The 27,792-nt window shown below is 36.3% G+C and overlaps 4 protein-coding genes across 4 annotated transcripts; 3 read left to right on the top strand and 1 right to left on the bottom strand.

Annotated features, from left to right (window-relative positions):
* The first annotated feature begins 1,985 nt into the window (after positions 1-1,985).
* LOC103333079 (uncharacterized) lies at positions 1,986-3,076 on the top strand. The gene has a single exon (XM_089047109.1). It carries the CDS (start codon positions 2,137-2,139, stop codon positions 2,758-2,760), a length of 624 nt encoding a protein of 207 aa, XP_088903235.1. The 5' UTR covers positions 1,986-2,136; the 3' UTR covers positions 2,761-3,076.
* A 5,471-nt stretch (positions 3,077-8,547) lies between these two features.
* Positions 8,548-11,368, bottom strand: LOC103332912 (auxin transporter-like protein 3). The gene is made up of 8 exons (XM_008235679.3): positions 11,080-11,368; positions 10,759-10,944; positions 10,548-10,660; positions 10,255-10,438; positions 9,927-10,024; positions 9,611-9,818; positions 9,249-9,506; positions 8,548-9,024 (listed from the first exon to the last, which is right to left on the bottom strand). Exons 1-8 carry the CDS (start codon positions 11,239-11,241, stop codon positions 8,830-8,832), a joined length of 1,404 nt encoding a protein of 467 aa, XP_008233901.2. The 5' UTR covers positions 11,242-11,368; the 3' UTR covers positions 8,548-8,829.
* Positions 11,369-15,243: 3,875 nt separating this feature from the next.
* On the top strand, positions 15,244-16,882 carry LOC103332913 (Pathogenesis-related thaumatin superfamily protein). The gene is made up of 3 exons (XM_008235680.3): positions 15,244-15,405; positions 15,622-16,288; positions 16,583-16,882. The coding sequence occupies exons 1-3, from the start codon at positions 15,345-15,347 to the stop codon at positions 16,713-16,715; spliced, it is 861 nt and encodes a 286-aa protein (XP_008233902.2). The 5' UTR covers positions 15,244-15,344; the 3' UTR covers positions 16,716-16,882.
* Positions 16,883-20,381: 3,499 nt separating this feature from the next.
* CCP2 (ubiquitin-fold modifier) lies at positions 20,382-22,443 on the top strand. The gene is made up of 4 exons (XM_008235681.3): positions 20,382-20,545; positions 20,661-20,758; positions 21,636-21,668; positions 22,145-22,443. The coding sequence occupies exons 1-4, from the start codon at positions 20,478-20,480 to the stop codon at positions 22,240-22,242; spliced, it is 297 nt and encodes a 98-aa protein (XP_008233903.1). The 5' UTR covers positions 20,382-20,477; the 3' UTR covers positions 22,243-22,443.
* Positions 22,444-27,792: the final 5,349 nt, after the last annotated feature.

Here is a 27,792-nt window from a genome sequence, read left to right as displayed (position 1 = left end):
CATAGAATGGCAATTTTTGTTAATTGGTCATGTTTATGTTGTAGTCATTTTAAATTCGTGTTGAATACTAGTCAATCCTAACTTGACATATTTGATTAATCACATTGAAAGACTCAATTTAACACTAACTAAATTCGTTAATAATTGTGTTGTATTTGGATTGCGACGTACATTATAAACGAACATCTTAACGCTAAGTCTCATTTATTTCTAAATCATCATATCTTATCACTAATACTTAACTTATAGAATAACAACCAACTTCGTCGTGATACTAACCAAATCGTAAAAATAATCATACAATTGCTTATATAATACACAATTAAAGATAGAAAAGATTCATCATTTTCCTCATATAATACAACGCAAGAAACGTGTTTGTCGTGTCTAAATCAAGTTGCTTGGATTTGACACTAACCCTAAGTCTCATGTTCATGTTGAAAATTTGATAAATCCAAAATTGCTAATGGCACATCTAGTTCAAAATTGTGTTATATGTCAACAATTGCCACACATTTCTTTAAGTATAATAGGATCAAAGAGCAAAAATCTTGTAGTTCAAGTGATTAAGAGCATTTTGTTACATGTTTAATTATTTTAGTTGTTAGGTTACTTAGTTTAAGAATATCTACAATAAGTTTTTAATTAGTATTGTAGTTTAGAATTCTTAGGCTTATAGGGTTGCATTTTATCTCTTCCTATTTTCATGCAAGTGGAACATTGGTGTAGTAGTGTTTCACGTGCTTAGTGCCCTACGTTTCCTCAATTAGCCTTATCACCATAGGTTCTAGCAAGCAAAAAAAGGCAGATCCCCAAGACCTACCATATTTACCATACAATAGATTCGATTTTCTTCTCTCCCAAAATCGTTTGTATTTAAAAGAAAAAAACAAGAAATAACTACAAAGTCTAGTAAATACACAAAATTAAAGCAATAAAACTATTTACAATAACGTACGAATCAAGGAAACACCTTCACTTTGGTTGATTGGTGGAAACAAAGTAAAAAGAAAAGCTCATTGTTGAATACGGTACACGGTAACGAAGGGTTCATGTTTTAAGGATGAAAATTGGAAGAGACTGCACCTTTTGTGAAAATAATTTTTTTAAAACTGGATGTGCATGTTAGTGGTAATCATTGCAATGTGGACAGAGTTTCTGATTTGATTGGAGAATGAGATTCTGTACGATGTCGAACTGTCATGTCTTACGTCCAACTCTTTTACCACACAGACGCCACGCCAGAGCAGAGAAAGATGATGTGGTGGGCGCTGAATAAATATATTCACCACAAAATTAAACTATCAGAATGAAATCACAAAATATATTATGCAAAATCAACCACTTTAAAAGAAATGAAAGAAGAAACCTAAAGAAACTAACCAATTATGTTTTAGGCTTTACTTATTTAGTACAAGCGATTGAGGAAGAGGTTTACACAAATATTCATGGGGTGTTCAGGGGTTTTGAACATCTGCCCACATGGGCGGAGGTGAAAAAGCCCAATCACAAGCGATAGTCAATTTTTCAATACATTTACCAATGTATCATAGTAGTTCGAATATAATATCACTAGTTTGCAAATCAAATACCTTTTCTATTGAGCTAGATCCTATTCACAGTCCAGTTTCTTTTTTATACACATTGTTGCATACCGTACCTACTGGGCTCAGTTGTATTGGACTTGGGCTTTTGGGGTTGAAGATGAAGTTTTGGCAAGTGGGGCTCTTTGCTTTCTTCTTTTTTTTGGGGGTCAAGAGTGGGGCTCTTTGCTTGCTTTGTTTATTTTTTGGGTCAAGAACTCTTTGCTTTGTATAGTTCTTCCAAACTTCAAAGCTGACGTGTAAAACTCTAAATGGATAATTGGATAAAACCCAAAGGAATACTCTACTTCGTTTGCCAAGTGGCAGGCAACGTATGGACGAGAAAACCAACGCGGATCCCACATAACTTCCCCTAATTCCCACCCAACAATGAAAAAGCAGCAGCGGCAAGCAGCAGAGGACAGAGGGGCACTCGAGACTGAGACTCCTCAACAGAGCAGTTAGTCACCGCCACGGGCAATAACTGAAAAACCAAAAAACAAAAAATATATAAAAGCTTCAGAAAAAAGAAGCTTCTAGATCCTTCTCATCCATGGCGGACACCGCGAGATCCACGGGCACAGTCAAGTGGTTCAGCGCGCAGAAGGGGTTCGGCTTCATCGCCCCCGACGACGGCACCGAAGATCTCTTCGTCCACCAGACCTCGATCCAATCCGACGGCTTCCGGACCCTCTCGGAGGGCCAGCCCGTTGACTTCCTCGTCGAATTAGGCGAAGACGGACGCACCAAAGCCGTCGACGTCGTCGCCTCTATCGCCCGATCCCGAGGTCCCGGCTTTGACCGTGGCCGCGGACGCGGCCGTTTTGGCGGGAGGGGTGGCGGTTATGGCGGGAGAGGGGTAGGCAATGGAGGCGGCGGGCGTGGTGGTTATGGAAGGTTCGGTGGAGGGTATGATGTTGGGAGAGGCGGCGGGAGGGGTGGCGGTTATAGTGGTGGTTACGGTGGTGGTCGTGGCGGTGGCGAGTGCTACAATTGCGGCGGATTTGGGCATTTGGCTAGGGACTGTATTCAGGACGGCGGCGGTGGTGGCGGTGTTGGAAGATTTGGTGGCGGTGGTCGAGGATACGGTAGCCGTGGAGGCGGTGGTGGCCGTGGGTGTTATAATTGCGGAGAGGAAGGGCATTTGGCAAGGGAATGTCCTAATGATGTGAAGTGAGAATTTGGGTCATGTTCTATTGGGTGGCTTGGCTTTGGATGTGGGTGTATAGGTCTCTGTGGTTTCCCACGCTTTTGGGTGCTTGCTTGGTGATTGCTCTTGGCGTATGAAGAAAGGAGGGCTCTTGTTTGTCACCAATGTGTTCTTAATTTGGGTAATTTTTTATTCGTTTTTGCATGATTTGGTGGTATGTGGGTGATTGTTTTTGCATATATTAGATGGTAGTTTTCTCGTTCTAATTCATTGTTTCTCCTCATTTTTCATACCTATTCTTCTTGTTGTTCAATATGAAATCAATGATCATGTTTTGGTGTCATTTGCCACTTCCCTTTATGTTTAATTATTTTTCATTCTTCTTGCTCTGTTTCGAGATGGATTATGTTGTTGGTTCTATAAAGATTTGATGACTTTTGAGTATCTATAGTTTGACACCAAAATACCAATTTGATCTTTCTTCCTTCCTTCCTTGTGGGTATCTCTGAGCAACAAAAAGATGGTCCTTCCTTTTGAAAGGGACATTCACCTGTTTTGCACTTCTCATTTTTTCTGGTTTCAGTTGTGGGTGTAGTATTTTGTCCTTTGCAATCTTTATATTGCTGTAGATCTTTTTTCTGGTTGCTTGCTGCTTAAATTATATCGCGAGTTATCGTCAACTTAATGGCGGCAACATGCTCATCAAGTCAAGTCATCTTATCCACTTCCCTGAAAAGAACAAGAACCATGTCATACACCCTATCCTAGTTGATAATCCATGAGAGGTTGATATTTCACAGTTCAAGATTGCATTTCCCCCTTTCGGCGTGATCAACATCTTTTCGAAATGTCTTCATCGCGCGTCACTTGTTTCTAAACTCGTCCTTTACAGTCTTGATCTTCCATGTGGTGTCCTCTTTATCTCCCACTATTCACTTTTGTAGAGGGTAACAAAGATGCATCCCCATGTGTTTATATCTATGAAAGTAGAGTGCATAAGTGAGAGGTTATTTGTTTCATGTGTCAAGAACAATTGCTTTAGGGAATGTTCTGCCAAAACAGCCTCTCTGAAAATTAAAGGTATGGCTGCATATTTCTTGCCCTCTCCAAACCCCATATTGGCAGGAGAGCCTTGTGCATTTGGCCACCCTTTCTTTTCTAATTGTTATTATTGGTTGGTTGATCAAAAATTATGACCCTCATTTCATTACCAAGTTCAACCAGAGATAGGTACATGTTTCGGATCATAATAACCAACTTCATTAAGAGATTTGATTGTCAGTCAAAGAGCTACTTATCAAGATGTTCTTTCGAAGATCACTAAACAATTAGCTTGAAATTGCCCGTTGAAGCCTCACTTGTTTTCTCCTGTTCTGATCCCTTGTGTGGTGTCCTTTTTGCTGAAAACAGAATTGCGTTTGATCGTTGTTCTTGCTAGTTACTCTACTTTCTTCTCGTCATCCAATTGATGTTGTGAGCGTAAACAAAATGAGAAGTAATAAAAGATGGGAATATTTGGTGAAGATCTGTCTCTTTCATTGTGCTTAGAGGCTCTTTCCTTTTCAAGATATTAGTTCATCGTGCATCTATCTACCACAGCCATATTATGAAGGGGCGCTAGAATGTCTCAAATTCTAAGCTGGCTAAATTCTTCCTCGCTTTTGAATGCTTATACGGCTTGGAATTGTTTGATTGATGATGAAGAAGAAGGGTATTATCTAATCACGGGGACTTTTGTTTGATGTATCACTCAGATCGGCCATGAACGCGCATAGGTTTTTTTTCTTTTCTTGACGAAGCGATATTTCAAATTACTCTTAATTTACGAGGAGGGGACCTAACCCACATCTCTACTTTTCACATTTCTTTTACTAAAAGAACACATGCAAGTATGTGAGTTCGAGAGAACAAGGATTGGTTTTTTCTTTTCCTTCATCGGATAAGGCTAAGCAAACCAAAACACAATCCAAATGTCTGGGTTGAATGGCCCAAAACAGATTACTAGATTAGAGGACTGACCAAGAAGCCATGTCGAACCAACAAGAAAGCCCTCTCCAAAAGGTCCAGAACCCTTTTTTTTATAAAGGTCCAGAACATTATCTATAAAACAATAGATCTGAGGTCAATGAGGTCTAGTTCAATAGAAAAAGAACCTTAACATGCAGACAAGAGGTTTTAAGTTCGAACCCCTAAGGCATTTTAGTTGTGTGTTAGTATGTGAGAAATCCCCATACCCTATAATTTAGACTATCGCTTGTGCTATAAAAAAAGTCAATAGATCTTATATTGGTCAAAATTTAAAACAATATATGTGAAAAAGGAGGTAAAATAGAAGAGAGAAGAAAGGAAAGGAGGGAGAAATGAAAATGTTTGAAACAAAACTTGAAAAGAAAAACTATTTGAAATTGCTTTTTTACCTTTCATTTTTTGTAGCATTCTATTATACTTTCTCCTCCCCCATTACTCTTGCATGCCTTGTCCTTCCTATTCCCTTCTTTCTCATACCACCCCTTTCTTCAACTGAAAAACCAAAAACTGAGAATAAAAAACGAACTTGTTAGCAAACCAACCCTAAATTTTTATTTAGAATCTGATTAGAAACTGGACAGAATTGAGCAGTTGGCTGGCAGGCCCATTCCCAGCCCACAGAAAAGCTGGTTTAAAAGCAACAGCGGTGATTTTAACCACGTTCAATGGGGTCGGTCGGTCACTCTCACTGTGAAGCAACTAAGCTAGAAATGAATCACACAAAACTTGCAAGACCAGAGAGTGGGAAAGCTGCAATCACATTGTCAAAGACAAAGACAGGTCCTGGAGGAGCAATATCAAACTCAGTACAGTATAAAAGTCGGCAGCCTTTGCCTTTATATCTCACCCTCACCAGAAACTTCCATTGGAGGGAGGGCCCTACTGATTTTGACCAACACCCTACCTTCCCCCACTCCCTAATCTATTGGGAAAAACTTGTATATCACGAGATAACATTGTTTTGCTATTTTCTTAAAAAAATTATTAAATGTGACGAAATATGACTGATTTGGAATATCAAAACAATGTTATTCCCGTGATATAAAAAAATTTCGCCAATCTATCAGCATGAGCCTGAGGTCCCCTTTTCCTCTCTTAAGGAGATAAAGAAGGGGGTTGAAGCCTGGCAACATTGACACAATCCCAATCTTTCTAACTAGTGTAGTGAACTTTTGGTCACCAAAGCCCTGAAAAGGCTCTGACTTCTGGTCAAACACACTTGGGTTGGATCCAAGCACCAGAATGTGAAGAGGGTCCAAGCCAAAGTTTCAGTAAGTTCCAGCCATGTGGTGACACATTTTCTTCCCTGCAGAGATCATAGGACCCCCCACACACGTTGTGCCTTATCTTACACTGTTAACTTGCTGGACCCCCCTCAAGATTTTGATTCTGTTTTCACAAGCTTACAACTTGAATGCCTACAAAACTTTTGTTAATGCCTTAATGGGTTGATTTGATTTCCAGTTTCAACCCAGAAAAATTCATCTCTTTTAAGTTGTTAAACTGAAACTGATGGGGTTTCAATTGCCTAGTCAAAAGCATTTTCTCAGTGCATATATGGGCAGATGCAATGATTTTTTGGAGATGCAGAAAAACAAAAAATAATAAATAAATAAAACATTCCCATGACAAGTCCTCATCTTGGAAAGTTCTAAGCAAAAATTAGGTCCCCACCTTAAAACCCACACTGTATATCTCATCTGAGTTATGAGTTAGGAGGAGCTACCTTTTTCTTTTCCCTTGCCTTCTCTTCTAATCAATCATATTTCTTTGGCAAAAGTCTAAAAGACTTATATTCCTTTTCAGAGTTTCATAGGCATCCACTTTGCTGCTTTCATGGCTTTTGCATTTCCCACTTTATATTATGTATTTTCTTTCTCAGTAACAGAGAGATATTTATGCCATCAATCCCAGGGCCCCCAATTCTTTGCTCTATGTATGGGTTATGGAACCCACCTGACCTTATGGTATCAATTTTCAATTGTGGCCAATTTCTTGGGTCACAAACCAGAAATGTATGTAGCTTTTTTTATGATTTTTTTTTAATACAAACAAGCAATAGTCTAAACTATAAAGGGAAGGGAAGTTCTTCACACATACACTACTAAAGTGTCATAGAGTTCGTATCCAAAACCATTAATCTATAAATTAAAATTCTTTTTCATTGAGTTAAATGCCGTTGGGAAGATATTATGTAGCTCTAAAAATTATTCAATAGGTGGCTGGTTAATTGAACCGTAGTAGGCAACCTATCCTATGCAATGATGTAGAGCTGATTAGACCAAGGCTAAGATTGATCCTGGTCATATGTCATAAATATGGGGCTATGCCGGGGCTATAGGGCCTACGATATTTCCTTGATTTGGTTGGTCAAGACTCAAAATCAATCTTGACCAATGTGTTATGATGGACCAATTAGATTTCTTCTGATCCTTGATATGAACATGTCATTCGAGCTTGGGCCTACTAACTATTTCTTCGCTTTCTCTATCAAAGAAAACTTGTGTACGAAAAACTCATGAGCTTCACATTATTAATTCAGGTGTTCAAACATAAATGGGCGACAAAATTGATATTTCATGAAATTATAGAGTAATGTAATGTGAGTAGATTGATAACACTACAGTATTGAAGGATTTCATTGTCTTTGATAATATTGTAATGTCAGTGAAACCACAGTTGTGTACCACATGATGTGATAAGTGATGCACATATAATTAATACTCAGTGAGATAAAATTATTAACACACGTTGATCTCCCTTATCTTTCAACCGAATAGTTCTGCCATGTAGCACGGCAACATATCATGTAACCTTACAGAAGTAAGGCCAATAATTTATGTTCCATTGGCCTAGTTCTGCCAATGACTAGGTGATTGAAGTTCTCCAACTGATTTGCTAAATCTTTGTCGTTTAAGGCATGTACACACAGAACACATCAAATTAGGCAAAACGACTGATTGACATGCAATGATACAAAGTAATTCAATTAAAGCACATCAGAGTTAGGCCTTGACAATGCCATATATGGGACCAGCAAATTCAATCAACCTTTGCAGCTGGACGGACAATCACATCTGCTTATTATGCAGCAGCATGCTAATGTTTCTCACGCAAAGTCTACACAATTTCAAAGAGTACCACATGAGCCTTTTTCACCCAATCAACACACACAGAGCTTGCAATTGAGGTTGATTTGGGTGCTCAAGAACCTAACTGATACTATGTGGAAAAAAGTGAGCTCAAAGATAGCCTTTTTCACCCAATAAACACACAAAGAGCTTGCAATTGAGGTTGATTTGGGTGCCTGATACTATGTGGAAAAAAGTGAGCTCAAAGATAGCCTTTTTCACCCAATCAACACACACAGAGCTTGCAATTGAGGTTGATTTGGGTGCCCAAAAACCTAACTGATACTATGTGGAAAAAAGTGAGCTCAAAGATAGCCTTTTTTCACACCTTGTGGCACATTCAGATTGGCACTCATGGACCAGTTATAGACTCTTTCACTATCAACTCCCCAGCAGGATATCAAAGTTGTAAGAGAAGTTGTAGTTTATGACCTACCTCAAGTGGTTAAGAGTGTTTATCCTTGAACCCTAGGTCCGATGTTCGATTCCCCGGCTCCCCTAATCTCGCTTGTATGAAAAACAAACATATAATATTTTGGAAGAATAAAGAAAAGAATTACAATCATTCCTAGAGAATTTCAACCTTAATTAACTAGATAGAAATATGTCAGAGTCTATAAATTAATTCCCACAAGAGAAAACCAGGGGACTTGCATTTCTTAATTAAAAGAAGACTAATTAATCAACACACAAGGTACAAATGTAGGTCCGTATAAAGGTTGGCCATGATAATTGCCATCACACCTTTTTTTCTTTCTGAAAACCATCAACAATAGATCTTACAAGAGGAAAAAAGGGCGAAAAAAAAAGTTAAGAGGGAAAAAAAAACAAATCAAGTAAGAAAAGAAAGGTTTACAAATGCCAATCTCTTTACACACTTACATATGTATCTTTTAAATTGTTAATAAAAACTTTCTGGAAAGTAGGGGGAATCTACTCATGCTTTGTGTGGGGGGCATTGGTAGCACTTGGTGAATAGACCAAATGTGTCGACTTGTCGTATGAAGTTGAGCATGCTTGCCCACCCTCCAAACCCAAATCCCACTATCAAAACCCAAACCACCACAAAGCTGTTAATGGCGTATGAGCCAGCCCACCCTCCCAACAATGATGGTGGTCTCTCTACAGCATTCTGTGTGTCATCAAAAACAACAATGAATATATCAGAAACTTATACCTTGGACAATTTGACATGTTATGCTACCAGACTGTGAATTGGATCCTAAATTCAGTAGATTCTTGTTTGAATGTATAGTCAGTCTAACAACATAACATGCTGGATATTTCAAGTAGGAGAATGTTACCCTCCTTAATTAGCAATTAGTTCATCCCAGTGAAAATTAAAAGTGGACTAACCTCTCTAGCAGATGCAGAAGCAAAGGTGACCATGTGAGCTAAAGCAGGAATTATGTAGACAGTAAAGCTGACAAGAAGAGATCCAACAGTTGAGTTGATGGGCCCAAAGAATGGGAATATGATAGCAAGGAACCAAATTGGGATCACCACTGGGAGCCTAGCCAGGGCCCTCTTCAACATGCTCTTGGTCTCATGCATTTGAATGAATTTCTCCCACACAAAGTACAAAGGGGTGCAAGCAAATCCAAATGTGATAAACTGTGCACACCAACCAAATCATTAATTAACAATTAGAAATCCCATTTTAAGTCACTAAATCAAATTGGTTTTGGTTGTTAATTAAGAAACTGTTGATTTAGTACCTGATGGATGAGCATGAGCACAACAGCAGTATCTCTAAATCCAGTCCTTGGAAGCAAAGCTAGAGCATTGGAATGAGTCAAGAGATTGTCCCCAAAAGCCCAGTAAACAGCAGAAGCTGATGGCAGAGTTAAGGTCAGCACATAGAGTGTGGCCATCAAGTATATCAACTTGAATTTCTGTGGCTTCCACATTGCATGCATAATCTCCCTACACAACACACAACCAATCCCAGATAATCAAATTCCAGTTAAAACCCAAAAATTGCAACAGCTTCCTCTGTTCTTGGATATTAATTAATTTTCATAAAGCCCTCACACTGTAACAGCATGTCCACCAAATGTATAGAGAATGTTGGTAGCTCCAGTGAAGTAGAGAACCATTGTGGTTGGACCAGAGTGCTTCACTCCCTCAACCTTGGGGGGCACAAAGAAAAATATTAGATTGCAACCTCTGTATGTGATTTTTTTGGAGATCTAAATTAAGCAGCGATCGCAAAGGATCCCCTAGGCAAGGTCTTAGGTTCGAGTCTTAGCATCTGTGTGGTGTATGTGAGTTTAGTATATTATCGCCGTACTAAAAAAATTAAGCAGTGATCAAATCTAATTGAGGGATGTAATTAATTAATAGGAGATATAGAATCTACCTTTCCATGGATAAGGGAAGCAATGGTGAGATACCAAGCAGTGTAGGTGGTCATAATGAGGCCCAAGAATGACCAAATTCTGTAATTATGGAAGGAGGGGATGAAGACAGTTGTAGCACAGCAAGCTCCGAAGATATAAGTCCAAGTCCTCTTGTCAAGATTGTCGTTTATGTAGTAGATGTTACTAAGATCAAAACAAAAACACAAAGACAAACCAAATTTTATTATCTAATTCTTTTCTACATATATTATTTATAAAATGAAATAATAAAAAAATAAAATAAAGTATTTACCTTGCACAGGCAATTAACTGAATTACAGATCCGAACAGAAGAAAAGTGCAGTTGAAAAAGAGGCCAACATTCCTCCAGTGCTTCCCCAGCAGCCCATCAAGAACTTCAAACCACTGCCAAGATTTATAACAATCAATGTTTATAAAGAAACTGGAATTATAATTATATATAGCATTAGTTTTTACAAAATTAATGGAGGAAGATTATATACCTGAATTACATGGTTCCTAAAATCAACCTTTTCTCTTTCCTTTCTAGTTCTGTACTCAACATAGAGCAGACTGATGAGGTAAGCAGTCCAGCTTCCCATCAAGCCATAGAAAAGCTGAAATAGAATCCCAGATAGCAAACCCAGCTGTGAAAATGAGTATGGCAGTGTGAGAAGCACTTGGGCAACCTGCATTAAAAATTCCATTAAAACCAAATTAAGATATAATTATAATTAGGTAAACACATCAAATACACAGTTTTATTAACACAAATGATAAGATATGTAAAACTAAGAAGTTTGGTAAAAAGATTAAATATGTGCCTGATTAGAAGCACAGCTAAACCATGCATCATAGGCTGAGCCGCCATGCCAAAGAAAGGTGGAGAACTTGCTCTTAGTTGTCTTTGAGTCAATCTCTTCCCCTTCTCTTTCCATTTCTACGTAGCTTCCGGCTATAACAGTCTCAACCTTCTCAGAAGCCATTGTTATAGCCTTGGTGGTGGTGGTGTGGGAGGAAGCAATGGATGAGTGTATGAGTAGTCTATAAATAGATAGAGGGAGTGCTCCTTTTTCACTATACTATTTCCACTCCTTAAGCTTAACCTATATGTGTGTATATCTTATAGCACCACTTCGCTTTTTTGTAGAACTCTTTAATTTTTATGAGCAATAATTGAGTCACCCAAGTGGAGACCTAGCTACATCATCACCCTAATTAGCCCTTAGGAATGTCATTGCATATATGATATATGCATGAATATTATTTAACCAATAGTATTTCAAATCCCCTATATTCTATTTCCAAGTTATGGGAAAAAAATAAATTAACAGACACATGTCACCCAACATAGTGTCTAAAATGTGTATCGACCCGTATAAACTACATTCGACCATATATTCTTAACTTAGCTACATATTTAATTTCAGTTTTATTAGATCTTTATCTCATTGTGTTTTTTTTTTTGGTCAAAATTTATCTCATTGTGTTGAGGTTAAGATTCATTGGTACCACATGGGATTTACTTTATTTCTTCCTAAATTTTGATTTTATATTTGTTATTTGGACATGGAAAAGCTGTTGATGGGCCATGCTTAGTATGCATTGCACGAGCGGGGTGGCCCATGCATGATGCATATGGATGGACGGATGGATGATGTTGAATCTGTGTAGAGAAAAGTGAGGTAAAGAAGAAGATCTGTGTTTATACAGAAGGGTGTGGAAGGTGGATGAAAGTTGAAGGATTATAAGAAGTGCTGTTTTTGTGTGGATTTGAGTGTGAGTGTATGTGCGGGGGGAGCCCATAAGATGGAGTGAATGATTACTTTGAGGTGGGCTTGGTGCTAAACATGATTAGCACCACACGTGTGTGCCAACTGGCTTTACAAAAAGAGATCTAAAAATCCCCTTTACCCCTTTTTTAAAAAAGTTTAGGTCCCTAAAGGGTTCTTTGGGCCATTGATTCAGCTTCTAAATAATGGGATTAATCAAGTGTCTTCGCAAATCCCAGTTTTGGTGGTGGTATATATTTTTTTTTTAGTACAAATGATAGTCTTATGCTATAATGAAAGGGGATTTCTCATACATAGATAATTAAGGTGTCATGAGAGTTCGAATCTATCTGAAATCATTGGTATGCGTAAGTCAAACTCCTTTTCCACTGAACCAGACCTCATTAACGTAAATCAAACATCTTTTCCACTGAGTTAGAACTCATTCACATAGTGATAAAATTTTAAATTAGGTTAGTTGGAGCATCTTTTCTATACGTAAACACTAAAAAGTTTATGCAATCTATCCAGCTTCATAATTTTGATCCCACCAAAATTTTCTTTTCCCTTTAATACGCCAACCACTATGTCTGAAGGTGTGAGGAAAAGTTTATTTGGTCATTTACATCATTAATGAATAAATACAAAGTTAAGTTAATTCCAACGTTTGACTGATAATGGACCAGGGTGGCAAGGACGCCGATTAGCTTGTGGCACTGGCAACCCCATTTGGCCCAACGTTATCTAGGATTAGCTTAATCTAAGACGATTCTTGGGAGCTTTCTACCTGCCCTTGGACTCATTACTTCAAGCCCTTGTTTAGTAGTTTGGCATGAAGTTAACTATTTCAATCAAATTAACTAATCTCCTTGTTTATGTTTGGAGAATTTATAAATATACAAATTTATAAATATTAGGATTATATTTATTAAATTTGACAATAGTCCAATATAGTGTCGGACAAGTCTCGTTTAGATTTAGAAGAATGAGATTCATTATAACTAGTTTGGAATTAATTTCAATTCAGTCCAAACCGAATCACTAAATGAAGTCAATGAGCATATAACAATCCAAATAGAATAAAGATTCAAAACTTTTGCTTTATTTCTCTTTAAGTCATGTAATAATTCAGATGAATGGTCTTAAAAATCTTTCTATTTAAGAATTTATTTGAAGACACAAAAATCATGCTTTTTTTGGGGTAAACTTGGATGGTCATTTTCATCATATGTACTAGATTATGATATTGGTGAGTGATTACCTAACTACTACCTGTTTAAAGGGAGTGGCCCGAGTAGGTCTAGGCCTAAAGTCTAACCCCACCCTGCATATGCAAAACTTTAAGAATAATAGACACTTTGGGGTGACTAAAAGTTGGGGCCAAAGAGCTTCCAAAAGGATAAAAAAGCAACTAAATAACCCACCTTTTGACTTGGTTCATATGCTTAGAGATATATCGTTATCTCATTTTCCTAAAGAACATTTTGCATAGTTTTGGATTTGTTTGGACGTTGAGAAAATATATGTTCCTTTAAATGTAAGGGTGGGAAAAAAGAAACCGATCACATTGTTCAAACTGACAAAATCAATCAATCTTGAAAGTTTAATTTGATTTTTAATTATAAACAATGTAATCTTGTACTGAATGAAATCACACTGTAATTAAATATGTGTTTCTTCACCATTTACTATTATGTTTCTTCACACATATCATTGATATCAACCTATTATATCATTAGATTGTTAGTTTGTTATTTTAATGAAATGTTGAATGTTGTTAGGAGGTTATAGATATAGGAATTAGAATGTGGGTGTAATATTGGTTTTATGGCAAGAAATGTTTGATGAGTTTGTTTTGACTTTTAAGTATAAAATTGTTTTTTTTTTTTTTTCATTTCGGGTGCTTGTTAGATGTAGAAAGTGTGTAAATGCAAGTTTAGAAAAATGAAACACTAAAGAAATGATTCGGTTGCAGATATAGGCTTAGTAAAGTTGGCTAGAGTAGATGTGCTCCCCACTCTGTACCTGAGTTCAAATCTCCCTATTCATCATTTAGATTAGTTTAAAGTAGATTATCCCTTGTTAAAAAAAAATATTTTACTGTGATTGAGCTAAATTGCTATAAAAAATGCAAAAAAGGAAATAAAAGAAAGTGTGTTGGGCTCAAGCCCAAACCCAATATTGATGGTTTCTCCAATAATTTAGGCCTAGTGCAACAGCACCAACCTAGCCCATTTGATATCAACATGACCCGAATTTAACGGGAACCGGCCAAATAAACATGAGCTTGGCCCATTTAAAATCAGCATGGCCCAATTAAACATCTGTCGTCTCCCTCATTTAAACTCTTGTCGCCGGAGACTGCGGCTCCAAGCCTATCTCAGTCGTCAGTCCTCGACGGCGCCATTCTCCTCCGCCGATTCAAGCTGATATTCAACTCCAGCTGAGGTCTTGCTTCTTGGGTTTCTCTCATTTTCTGTTCTTAGTGTTGTTTTTTCTTGCTGTCTGCTTGTTTGGTTTCGGAAAAATGCAGGAAAATAATCATTCACCAAGAAAGAAAAACATGAAAAGACATTTCAATTTGGAGAGGTTGAAGAATTGGCATAGATATATATATTTTTTTTTTAAAGAAAGAAAAAAGATAAAAGACAAAACTTTACTAAATCATGCCTATGGCAGCTTAAACCTTTATTAATGTCAAATTTCCCCTTCAGTTTTCTGATCAAACAAACAGTAGGACAATTGCTCATTAATTTTTTCCTGTTTTCCCTTTTCCTTTCTACCTGTCCTTAAGGAAACTGTTGGCCAGTTCCAGTAGTAACATGTGGAAGGAATCTGAATTCTGAATTAAGATTTCTGATCTTGGAAGTTAAATCTTTTAAAAATGGTGTCTTTCTTTTGAAAGTAAAGTAAAGGAGTTGATAGTTTTTTTGTACCAAAAGTGAAATAGGTATCAATAGTTTCTGCAAATGGGGAATTTTCAGATTAATTTAAACTTTGATGCTGGTCCAAAAAATTTATGGGAAACGAAAAGTAGAAACAAGTATAGGGAACCTAGATAAACTTGCAGGAAAGGATTAGGAAAGGAATCAGATTAGCTAGCATTGCCCAAAAGCTTCCGTTGAATTGCTGCTACTGCTTTGGTTTTACTAGTCCTTTCTCCACACGTATTCTTCTTCACCCTCTTGTTTTATAAGTGGATGTTGTAAACTGTACAAGAGCAATTCATTCATGGTTCATCTAAACCAGTCCTCTTAAAGTGAGATAGACAAAGAAAGAAAGGGAGAGAGAGAGAGGAGAGAGAGTTAGTAAGAAAAATGGCAGCGCATCTCAATGTGTTCTTACCAGTTTTATTGGTTTTTATGGCCATTTCATCAGGTATTCTTTATCATAGCAATCTTTGTGGTTTAATCTTTCTCTTAGAATAGCGTATGGATAATGACATTGATGAGAAACATATATACTTTTTACATGTAGATAAACCATTAACCTTAGAGTAAAAATCATAATGGCCAAAACTATTAACCCTTTTAGCTCATTTGTGCCATCATTTGTTATCAAGTTTAGAAGCAACTGACTTCTTGGTTTTTGCAGGACCAAAGTTATCAGAGTCTGCTAGAATTTTCACCATAATAAACAATTGCAAGGAGACAGTCTGGCCTGCAGTGACCCCAGGAGAGAGCTTTAATGGTGGTGGTTTTATGCTAAAACCGGGCCAGTCAGTCATATTCACTGCCCCAGTCAGCTGGTCTGGCAGGATATGGGGTCGAACGGGCTGCAACTTCGACAACAAAAATGGCAACACTTCATGCCAGACCGGAGACTGTGGCGGCACCCTCAAGTGTGGAGCTTCAGGAAAGACGCCAGCAACACTTGCCGAATTCACATTGGCAGCTCCAGACTTTTATGATGTTAGCCTTGTTGATGGGTTCAACTTGCCAATGGTTGTGACACCTCTGAATGGTACGGGAAATTGCAGTGTTTCTGGTTGCGATGGGGACCTGAGGTCCAGTTGCCCATCTGTGCTCTCTGTCAAAGCAAATGGGAAGACTGTTGGATGCAGGAGCGCCTGTGATGTGTTCAACACTGATGAGTATTGTTGCAGAGGGGTTTTTGGCAACCCTGTTACATGCAAACCCACATATTATTCCAAGATGTTCAAAGAAGCATGCCCTACTGCCTATAGTTATGCTTATGATGATCCAACCAGTATCTTTACTTGCTCTGGCACAGATTATGTGGTTGCATTCTGCTCAAACAGGTTTGTTCATGAACCCATTTTAGACACTAAAGCTGTTTTGAATCTCTCTTAGGGTAATGTTCTCTTGCTAGATATCTGCACGATACATTCGAATAAGAATACACTTAAGCAATGAATGCAGTTTGAATCTAGCTCCTGCCTAATTTAAAGCCCTCAAAGCACTCAAATTTTACCCCCTTCTGTGCATTGTGCATGCATTGCAGATGACAATTGATCAATCTCTGAGCAATCTGTATTTGACCTTTTTGCTTGCTGTGCAGTCGATGACATTTGTTTTTGTTTATGTATATACAGGAAGCAACCAGTGTGCACATATCATAACCACAAGCTTGTCTGTAGTGCTAATGGATCAAAAGGTTTAAAGTCAATGAGATGGACTGTGATGCTTGCACTGATGGTGATGATTAATTTATGGATTATTTTTTGAGAAAAGGGTTTTTTTTTCCCCCATGAAGCTTAGAGGTGTGTTTATTTTACATCCCCTTTGAATTTACAGAGCAGCACCTGAAAAGAATGTATACATATGAAGTTATTCATTTTATTCTTTCCTTCAGAAGAGGGAAAATAATGTATGCCATCTGACTTAATTTGGATCAGCACTATGTGTAAAATATTGTATAGCAAAGCTGGTATGGCGCTTTGTAATGCCAAAAGTATATCACCATTGCTTGGGCTATTAATATGCTTGTTGCTCCTTACTTATAAGGCCACTGGCTGTTTAATCTAGGACAAAGCATTCCGGTTTGGGCTAAATCTCAAACATAAACCAAACCAATGTAATGTCATGGTTCGTATTGATTCGGTTTAGGCCTCAAATTTGCATCATGGTTCTGATTGAGGCCTTGTATTTTTTTAATTGCTTATGAACGAAAATAACCAAATCAATCGGTAAAAGGGAACTTCACATTGAAAATTGAACGGTTTAGGGGTTTTAACTTTTAGAATTAAATATTAATTTATGAGATGAAACATAATAGTAAATGATGATAACCAATAAGAAAATGCCAATTATAAAAACAAACAATAAAATCAATATAGGCAATTTAGTTTGGTTTAGGGTTTCCAAATAGGTCAAATCAAATTGAATCAAAATAATTGTAGTTTGATCCGTCCAGTCTAAAATCACAATATTTTTGTGTGTGTATAAAATTCGAACAAAATCAATTGAATTAGTCTGAACGGTTTTATCAACCCAACATAATAATTCTCAAAATTGAAATAATACACGCAATAATTTCTCAGCTAATGAAGTCTAGCCCAATGAAAAGAATCTTAACTTGCAGACTAGTGGTATCAAATTCAAACCCTCATGACACTTGATAGTGTATATGTGAGAAAATCCTCTCCTCCAATATCTTTGCATCTAAAAATAAAATCATTCCCAAAGGATTTTTTAAAAAAACATATAATCACAAAACAATGCCTCCTCATCGTTAAAAATACGAACGAGAACGAAGCAGGTTGTCCATATGTATATATACAAGACCGCTCCTTAACACGCAGACAACGAGAAAAATAAAATTATAAAATAAAAAATGGCGGGTGGTGGAAAGGGATGTTGGGAATTTTTGTTAAATAGAGGGCGATTCGTTTTTTTTTTTAATTGTCGAAACCCAAAAATACTCACGGTCATACGCAGAATGGTCAATCAGTTGGTTGGGTGGGTCTCACGAGTGCCACGTCAGCATTTAACGATTGACATTGACTGTGTGGTCAACTTAACAAAAAGATGAAATTGGACGATGTTGAAAACGTAAGGGTGTAAATTGATAAAATTGATTCCCTATGGCTCAAATTGAGAACGACCCCAAATCTGCAAGGTGTTTTTGTCGTTAGCCATTAAATATTTTAAAAATTATGTCTTTCTTTTGAAAGTAAAGTAAAGGAGTGTTATGTGGAAGTGTCAACCAATAGGTGAAAATAAACAACAACTGCTAAGGGATAAAAGAAATAGGCTTATTATCACAAAACGTCCATAAGGTTTACAAAAATATCATATTGCATCATATTTTTTTTTTTGTCATTCGTGGTCCTCAAGGTTAGTATGTGTGATCACAATGGTCCATGTCGTTAGATTCCGTCAAAAACTCCGTTAATTTGCTGACGTGGTATATACATATATCATAAAACATCCTTAAGGTTCACGTACCTATTACAAATGGTCCCTATAAATTTTTTTTAGTTTTTTCATTTAAAATTCATAAAATTTTGTTTTAAAAAAAAAAATTATGAATTTTAAATACACATGACATTATATTATTGTAGATGTGGGCTCCATATATATGCCATATCAACAAATTAATGGATTTTTTTTAAAAATAATTTAAAATTCATAAAATATATAAATGAAAAAACTAAGGATTTAGGGTTCATAAATGGTCCTCAAGATTAAATCCTTATATAAATAGTTTTTTCATTTATAAATAATTTTAAAAAGAAAACTAAAATTTTATGAATTTTAAATTAAATTTTTTTTGTATGGACCATTTGTGAAAGGTGTGTGAACCTCAGAGATGTTTTATGATATATGTATATGTCACGTCAAAAACTAACGGAGTTTTTTACGGAACCTAACGACAGAGACTATTTGTGATTACACATACTAACCGTGAGGACCACGAATGACAAAAAGAACATTAAGGATGCAATATGATAGTTTCATAAACCTTAGGGACGTTTTGTGATAATAAGCCAAAGAAATAAAACAAAAACAAGAATACCAAGATTTATATTGGTTTGGCCTTGCCTACCTCTAGTTTGGAGACGACGGAATATTCCACTATAATCAAATGAGAGAATACAATAGTGTTTAACACTCAAAAACTCAACCCCAAAATATACCCAAGCTCACAAAATCAAGAATACAAAGGGAATACAAAGTGATTAATTTATGGATTAGTTTTTGAGAAAATGGTTTTTTTTTCTTTTTCCATGAAGTTTAGAGGTGTGTTTGTTTTATATCCCTTTTGAACTTACAGAGCAGCACTTGAAAAGAAGGTATTAATCTCTTTGTCAAAGAATTATCCACACTGGTTGTACACATGAAGTTATTCATTTTATTCTTTCCTTGAGAGGAGGGATGATAATGAATGCAGTCGGCTTGCTTTACACACTTTCTTTTTCTCCTCTCTCCCTTCTCGAACTGGGTTTGATCAAGTTGGGTCTAATGAACTGGCTCAACCCAATCCATGAATGCCATCTGACTTAATTTGGATCAGCACTATGTGTAAAATATTGTATAGCAAAGCTGGTATGGCCCTTTATAATGCATAAAGTATATCATTGCTTGGGCTATTAATATGCTTGTTACTTTACTTATAGGGCCACTCACTGTTTAATCAAGTACAAAGCATTCCGGTTTGGGTTAAATCAAAACATAAACCAAAACCAAGGTAATATCATGGTTCATATTAATTTGGTTTAGGCCTCAAATTAGCATCATGGTTCCGATATAGGCCTTGTATTTGTTTAATTGCTTATGAAGGAAAATAACCAAATCAATTAAAAGGGAACTTCATATTGAAAATTGAACGGTTTAGAGGTTTTAGCTTTCAAGATTAAATATTAATTTGTGAGATGAAACATAATAGTAAATGATTAACCAATAAGAAAATGCCAATTATAAAAACAAACAATAAAATCAGTATAGGCAATTTAGTTTGGTTTAGGGGTTTCCAAATAGGTCAAATTAAATTGAATCAAGATAATTGTAGTTTGATCTGTCCGGTCTAAAATCACAATATTTTTGTGTGTGTATAAAATTCGAACCAAAACAATTGAAATAATACAATTGAATTAGTTTGAACGGAAATCAACCCAGCATAATAATTCTCAATTGAAATAATACACACAATAATTTTTTATTAGTTGAAGTTTTTATATTATTTCTCAACGGATAATCAACTAAGTCTAACTTAGTGAAAAGAACCTTAATTTGCAGACTAATGGTATCCGATTCAAACCTTCATAGCATATTGACAGTGTGTAAGTGAGAAAATCCCCTCCTCCAATATCTTTGCATCAAAAAATAAAATCATTTCCCAACAGATAATTTTTTATATAAAAAAAACATAAAATTACAAAACATGGCCTCCTCATCGTTAGAAATACGAACGAGAACGAAGCGGGTTGTCCATACGCATATATACAATACCGCTCCTCAACACGCAGACAGCGAGAAAAATAAAAAATGGCGGGTGGTGGAAAGGTGTCCTTCAAAGTCACTCTAACCTCCGATCCAAAGCTCCCCTTCAAAGTGTTCGTATAACCCTCGATTTATATCTTCAATTCCTCTTCGTTAACGTCTCTTCTGCTTCTCGATTTACAATAATTTGATGAAATTTCTCAGCTTTTGTTTTTGTTTTTTTTTCAGGTTTAGCGTTCCTGAGGCAGCCCCTTTCACCGCCGTTCTGAAATACGCAGCTGAAGAATTCAAAGTTCCTCCCCAAACCAGCGCTATTATCACCAACGGTATTTCATTCCTGGGCTTTTGCATGTTGCTATTGATTTCATTTTTGTCTCGTTAAGTCTGATTTTATAATTGATCATCGGTTTGCAAATTGGTATTGATTTCTTTTTCGTCTTGTAAAGTATTTATTTTTTTAATCGATGATTTGGGTATGATTAGAAATTTCATTGATTGATCGAATTAGGGTTTATGGTTTCCGGAATTGGGAATCCCTTTTTATGATTCAGTGTGAGATTAGATCTCTATGAAAACAGAAGTTGTACTCTTTAATTGAGAGCTCGGACTTTTAATTCTTGTAGAGCATCATAAGTGATGCAAATTTCAAAATCAAAATTGAAAACTTTGAACCAAGGGAAGAACGGAAAAGGATGGAGCTGAGAGAATTTAAGCAAAAAGGGGGAATTTGAATCATTCATTTTCTATCATGACTAAGCTCATGTAAAGTTCACTTGAAGGCAGTCTACGGTATCCTCTAGAACTTGTAAAGAATATCAACAGTGCATGACTTGTTTTGGTTGCTGAGATGTAATTGAAAAATGTCCTGCATTTTTTTTGAAGAATCAATGTGGCCAATTTGAAATGCAAAACCATTTTGCCAAAACATACCGATATCTCCAGTCCTCTTCCCGTCCTGGACAACAGTGTTATTAGTTGAAGAACTGTTTGTTTTTCCCCTATACTTAGATCCAATCACAAATTGACATTGGTACTATCTAATCTTTAGACAATTGAAATTTAATTTGATAAACAGTGAGACTTTTATAATGAAAAACCCCTTATCTCCTAATTTGATATAATTAAGGGAAAAGTGCAGGTATGCCAATGCTTGTTGATTGTCACCATTCTATTAGTTCTCACTTGTTGATTGTTATTGTGCAGATGGTGTTGGAATCAATCCTCAGCAAAGTGCAGGTATGCCAATGTTTTACCTTTATTGCTTTATTTCTTTTCCCCGTTCAATTTTGACCAGAAAAGAAAGTGTATACTTTATATTTAAGAAAAAGGGAATGGTGGAAATACTGACATGATAGTTTTTGCTAGCGCCTGCACTGGGGCTGTTGCTTCTTTGTCATTCTTTACACATGAAGTGAGACCCATTGGCACAACTTAATATAGAAATTAAAATCTATCATCCTAGACTTGAGTTTAAGTTTATTGGTAAGTTACTTGAAAACTAAAGGGGTATGAAAATGAATCTATGGATTCTTTATATGAGGACGGTTTAATGGTGTTTTAGTTTAATGCTATAATATATGTCCATGGAGATGTATAAAAAATTGCTAATGAGTGCTATTTTTCTGTGCACCTCCCAACAGATGGCAAACTGTCATTATTATAGAATGGCTTATATCCTTGGTTTCACATAAATTTTTTACTGGCTTTCTCAGGCAATGTGTTCCTCAAGCATGGTTCCGAATTACGCCTGATTCCTCGAGATAGGGTTGGGGCTTTTGGGACAACGGACACAGCATTACCATCAAACTGAAGAAATGGTCTACTTCTTCATGTGAGGTCTTTTTTCTTTTTTTCTTTTTTATGGTATGTACCTTATTATTAAGTTGTGAGGATTATCTGCGTCAGTTTAGTTGACGATATTAACTCTCCAGTTAAACCGAGATAACAGGTGACTAATAGATGCATTTGAATAATATTGAAAGGATAATATGTCAAGGACAGTTACAGTTCTGCTTTCTCTGTTGGAGGTCCATCTGTCCTGCGTCCTTAGAAATTAGAACATATACACAGCATCTTTTACCCCTTAAACCTGAGAAAATTTTCAAGTGTGACTGTAACACCGCCATGACGGGTGAACTCGAGAATTACTTGGGAGCTATTTGGTACTTGGACTTGACTAAGTTACTTAATACATGCGCCCCTGCACCCGAGATCTTAGGTTCGACTCCCCATTCTTTCAATATCACTTGTATAACAAAAAAGCATCACCTAGACTTGGCTGGGCTAGGTTTGGGATGTGATGTTTGTGGGCTATGCAGATGGTTAATCCTAGGGCAAAGTCACTCTGTCTCGGCCCAATATAGTGCACTGGGTAGGTATCTTACACTACCTAGCCAAGATTATTAACCATGGAGCTTTGTTGGAACCCATGTACAGACTGCACCCAGATTACAACCGTAAGAACATAGCCCGAAAAGGAGGTTCTTGCAATACATAAACTATAAAAGGGTTATTGATCCAAATGGTCTCCCAATTATTGCTCTAATATCATTTTGGTCAACCAACTAAAATTTTCATTTGAACCGTCCTTCAACTCTTTTTTTTTGTATCAAGATGGTTCTACCATTAAAGTTTGTCAATTTTATTGCTAAATTAAGGGGTAAAAATGGCTCTAAGAATTAAAATAGTAATATATAATTAAAAATTAAAGGAAACTAATATAAAGCTTAGAAAATTTTTAAAAACTGAATCTCACCAGCCACATGGCTTTTTTTTCGATGAGATTGCCTAACAATTAATAAAAAAATTCTCTATTGTTTAAATTAATTAAAATCACATAAATATAAAAATAAAATAGCACATTTTTTAAAAGAGTAAACAATAATTAAAAATTAAAGGAAACTATTATAGGAACTTGTACCTAATTTTAAAATTGAAAAAATTGAATCTCACCACCAACATGGCTTTTTTTGGTTGACATGGACTTAAAAAGTAATAATTTTTTTCTCTATTGTTTAAATTAATTAAAAATTTTAAAATCAGATAAATACAAAAATAAATAACAATAAAATTGATGGACTTTGACGATAGGACCATCTTGATACAAAAAAAAGAGTTGAAGGACGGTTCAAATGAAAATTTTAGTTAGTGAACCAAAATGATACTGGAGTAATAGTTGGGGGACCATTTCAGTTATTAACCCTTTGTTAAATAATATTTTACTTTTTTGCCACTCAATTTAATGGAATATTTGATAGACTTTAACAATAGGACCATTTGATACAAAAAAAAAAAAAAAAAAGAGTTGAAAAACGGTTCAAATGAAAAATTTAGTTCGTGGACCAAAATGATACTGGAGCAATAGTTGGGAGACCATTGGGATCAGTAACCCACTATAAAAACATAACCAACTAAGCATACAAAACAGTTAGAACAAATATACATCTTGAATCCCAGTTAACATGGAGTTACAGATGAGGAGGACTCAAATCTCTGCAACAACTACTGCTTCAAGAAGATCAAGGCAAAAATAATGTCTCAAATATCATGAGGCAAGAAACCCCTCAAAAGTGGAGGGCATAACCGCTAATCTTCCACTAGGACATTCCACAAAATATCACAGCATCTCCTATCCCCACTTGATCCCGAAGCATAATAGATTGTAGACCCACCAAATTCAGCAACTCCACCTCCAATACAGAGAGATCTATAAGATATCTACCACAAAAATAGCAGATCTATCAAGATCTTCCAAAAACCAGCCCCAAAAGGCGGGGACACAAACCCTAGAGAAATAGGGATGAAACAAAACCTTGCAGAAGCAAGGATCAGACAAAACCCAACAAAAGTTGGGAGGGAAAACCTCTCCACAACATACCCGGGGGATAGGGTGGGGGGGAAGGCCCGATTATTAGCTGAAGGGGGTGGTTCCAGGAGAGAGGCTTGCCTGACTTTAGTGTTCCAATTCTGGCTCCACAAAATATGAATGTGGCATTAACAATACATATATATGCTGCTGTTGTTTATATGAGCCGCCCAACCAACCAACTGAAAACCAACTCCTCCCCCAGATTGTTTTCATCAAAGTAGAGTAGGGATTGTCATTAACAACTAAAAACTACAACACCGCCATATTGGTTTGATCCTAAGTAGAGTTGACATTGGCATTGGTTTGGTAGGGCACATTGACATTGGGAATTGTATAGTTTTCGATTTGTTAGTTGCTAAGGGCTCGTTCAGTAACCTTTTCAAAGAATATTTTCATCAAATAAAGTCAATAAAACAAATTTACAATTTAAAGATACTACCATGGTATATAAACCAAGGGAACAATGCCAATGCTAATTTGGCATTACTTATTTTGAAAACTTGTGTTATCTCAAACTAGCAAACATGAAAACCTAATCAAAGGATAAATATCTTGAGCGCTAGCTAGTTCAAAAGGACATCGCTGTCCAAAAATGGATGGTAGGACTGAAGACACGACAAATGCATTTAGATTTGTATCTAACTAAAGAGCTCTTCAATGAGGTGATGAATTTTCTGTACTGACCCATCAGATTTATTTGTCTCCCTAACCAGCTTTCCAGTTTATGCATCCATGGCTAATAGCAAACTTAGCCCCACCAGCTAAACTCCACACCTAAGTTTTGTCATTGCGTATTCGGAACATTCAAGCTTTATATCATCACAAAGTTGATGGAGAGCTATTAATGCAAGAAGCTGGAAACTGCTCCAAATAGTAAAGATAAGACATTGATGGACCATTTCTTGGTGCATTTGGTTTTACCTGAAATTTCCATGTTAACATGTTTAATTCACCACTTTGATGTCGGTTGTAATTCAAGGATGGCTGGTTGAATTTACATTTTTTGTTTGCTGTAATTCGATGTTAATAATTTTAGTCATGTAGTTTAGCTTGGTGTGCAAGTAAGTTCACTTTCATCTTCACTCTCATCCACATTTTCATTCTCCTTCTTTTTCCTCTATACTTTAGCGCCAAAAAAATAAGAATAAAAAAAAAAAACTAAAATTGAAACATTTATCAAGCAGGTCCTACAGCAATAAAAATTGAGTCAAACTACAGATACAACAAATTGTAATTTGGTCTTCAAGGAGTGGGATTGCATCCTATCCAATCACCTTAAACTTCCTTTTCGATTTGGAAAGATAGAGCTAGATCACTTTATGCTTGTTTAGTTTGGCAAAACCTTAACTAACCATATCATTAAACATTGCACATTGTTTCCTTAAAGTTATGTAATATGTCAAACTCACTTTATTTCAACTTTGTACAGAAACTAGTTTGTCAAAGTTTATGTGAGCCCAATAATGGTTGTGGGTTCAATGATACTTCATTCTCATTAAAATGTAAGATCAAAATTCAATCATAAAGTAACTTGAGTCGAAGAAGTACGTTCTAACACCTTACGAAGTCATGATCGAGAATGAATAAGAATTGTGTTTGCATTTAGCAATTGCCCTATATACACACTTGTAATGCTTGTATTGTTCGTTTTCTTTTAAAAAGAATGTTCACAATGCAAAGATCATGGGGCTTAAGTTAACCCTAAACCTAGCAAGTTGGAATGTTGCAAGGGCACTTTTTTTATTCAATTTCTAAGATTCTTAACTTTAGTGACACTCACAATTTACAACACAATGTGCGGATGATTAGAATATAAAATCAGCAAATCGTGTTTTGCTGAACTGCTGATTTTATAGCGATCGCACACCTAATAAACCCATTTGATTGGAATTAATTTAAGAGATTAACTTACAGCAGTTTACAGAAATACCATCACAAAGCTTAAAACCACTATTGGATTGGGGGGGTAATATCGTAAGTGTGACTCCGTCCATCCTCGCTAAAGTGGAAGAACCGCAAGTCTCGGAGAGTTTTCGGTACTCTTCGTGTCTTTTGACCCTTTTAGTCTTTTAACGAATTCATAGTTCCCACGTGATGGGATGCCACCACCGCATCCGTGGTACCCTCTTTTCTTATATGACCATTCTACCCTCATGAAAAGAAAAAAGGTAGAATTTTTTTTTCCGGTTGAAGTGAACAATTCTCAACACCAAAATCAAACATGAAAGGCACAATCCTCCTAAGAAAATGGTTGCTGGAAAGCACATTCATCTTAAGAAGTTGACTACCTGAACCAAATCACGAGGGACTTTAAAGAAAAAAAAGAACAAAAGAACATAAACCTAAAACCGGGTGATGCAATAAGTGTGGCCTTATTAAAACTTTGTCTTAAAAAGTCTTCTAAAATGGAGGAAAATTCAGTCAAGAAAAAAAAGTACCACTGCATCACAACAACAAAAAAACAACTCCTAAACTATAATATTCTCTGTTAAACATTGGAAAAAAGGTTGATTTTAACAAATTGAAAACATTTATTCTGTATGATATAAAAATCCAATAACTTTTCTAATAATGTTTCTTCCCAATTTATCTTTATTGATCAAGATTATTTTAAAACATTTTTTAAATTTTCGGGGGTGCATTTTTCATTTCTTACTTTTAATTGGTAAAACAAGTCGTTTTAGAAATTCAAATATACATTTGCTGTTACTAATCAATTAGCTCTTGATTTAGTGGTACTCTATTTGAAGTTTGAATCCCTTCCGCCCAAATTCATGAGAAAAAGTCATACAATTTTAACTATTAAAAAAATAAAAAAATTAAAAACTCATATGTCGACTCAAAATTCTAGTAATGGGCATCACCATCTCCTTGTTGTTGAAGTTATGTAAGCTTTCAAATGGTCCCAACCAGTTTGCTTTATGCTTTTCATCTTTATCTGGGTATTAGTATAGCGGTCCTTCAGGTTGTGTTTGTGGTTCGAAATTTTTTGGGCCAAACAAGTTGCCTGCCTGCCTAGTGATAATGAACCTCCTTAGTTGCCTTTAAAAACTAGGTTGATTAATTATGAGGCATATATTTTGCTACCAAAAAAATATATATTATATGTCAAACCGAGTAGTTTTCAGTTGGATGGCGATGGACTCGGCTGCATTAGGTAGTAGTGCCCGAATGGCATGCGGATGAAAGGGATAGAATGAAAGCATACGTATACCCTATAACCCACGTCAATGTGCCAAGCCAAGTGCTATATCGCACTCGCCCACTTCCAATTGGACTTAGTTTTGGGTGGAACGTATAGGTGATGGCGGCTTGGAGGTGGCATGCCATCTCAAGCCTACGTGTGACTTCGGCACTTCTGGCAAGCGCTCTATGTCCGTCGAATATCTATCGAGTTTTAGGATTTTTTTGCCTAGAGTTGAATGGTAATGGAGTTCATGATTATGGGATGAGTGGAGTTGATAATTTTGCCATGAGTGGAGCTAAAACATT

Source organism: Prunus mume, linkage group LG2 (assembly GCF_029339155.1).
Source record: "Prunus mume cultivar Tortuosa linkage group LG2, ASM2933915v1, whole genome shotgun sequence".
Classification (NCBI taxonomy): Eukaryota; Viridiplantae; Streptophyta; class Magnoliopsida; order Rosales; family Rosaceae; genus Prunus; species Prunus mume.
Note: the sequence above shows the minus strand (reverse complement) of the source record. Positions and strands in the feature narration are given on the sequence as shown.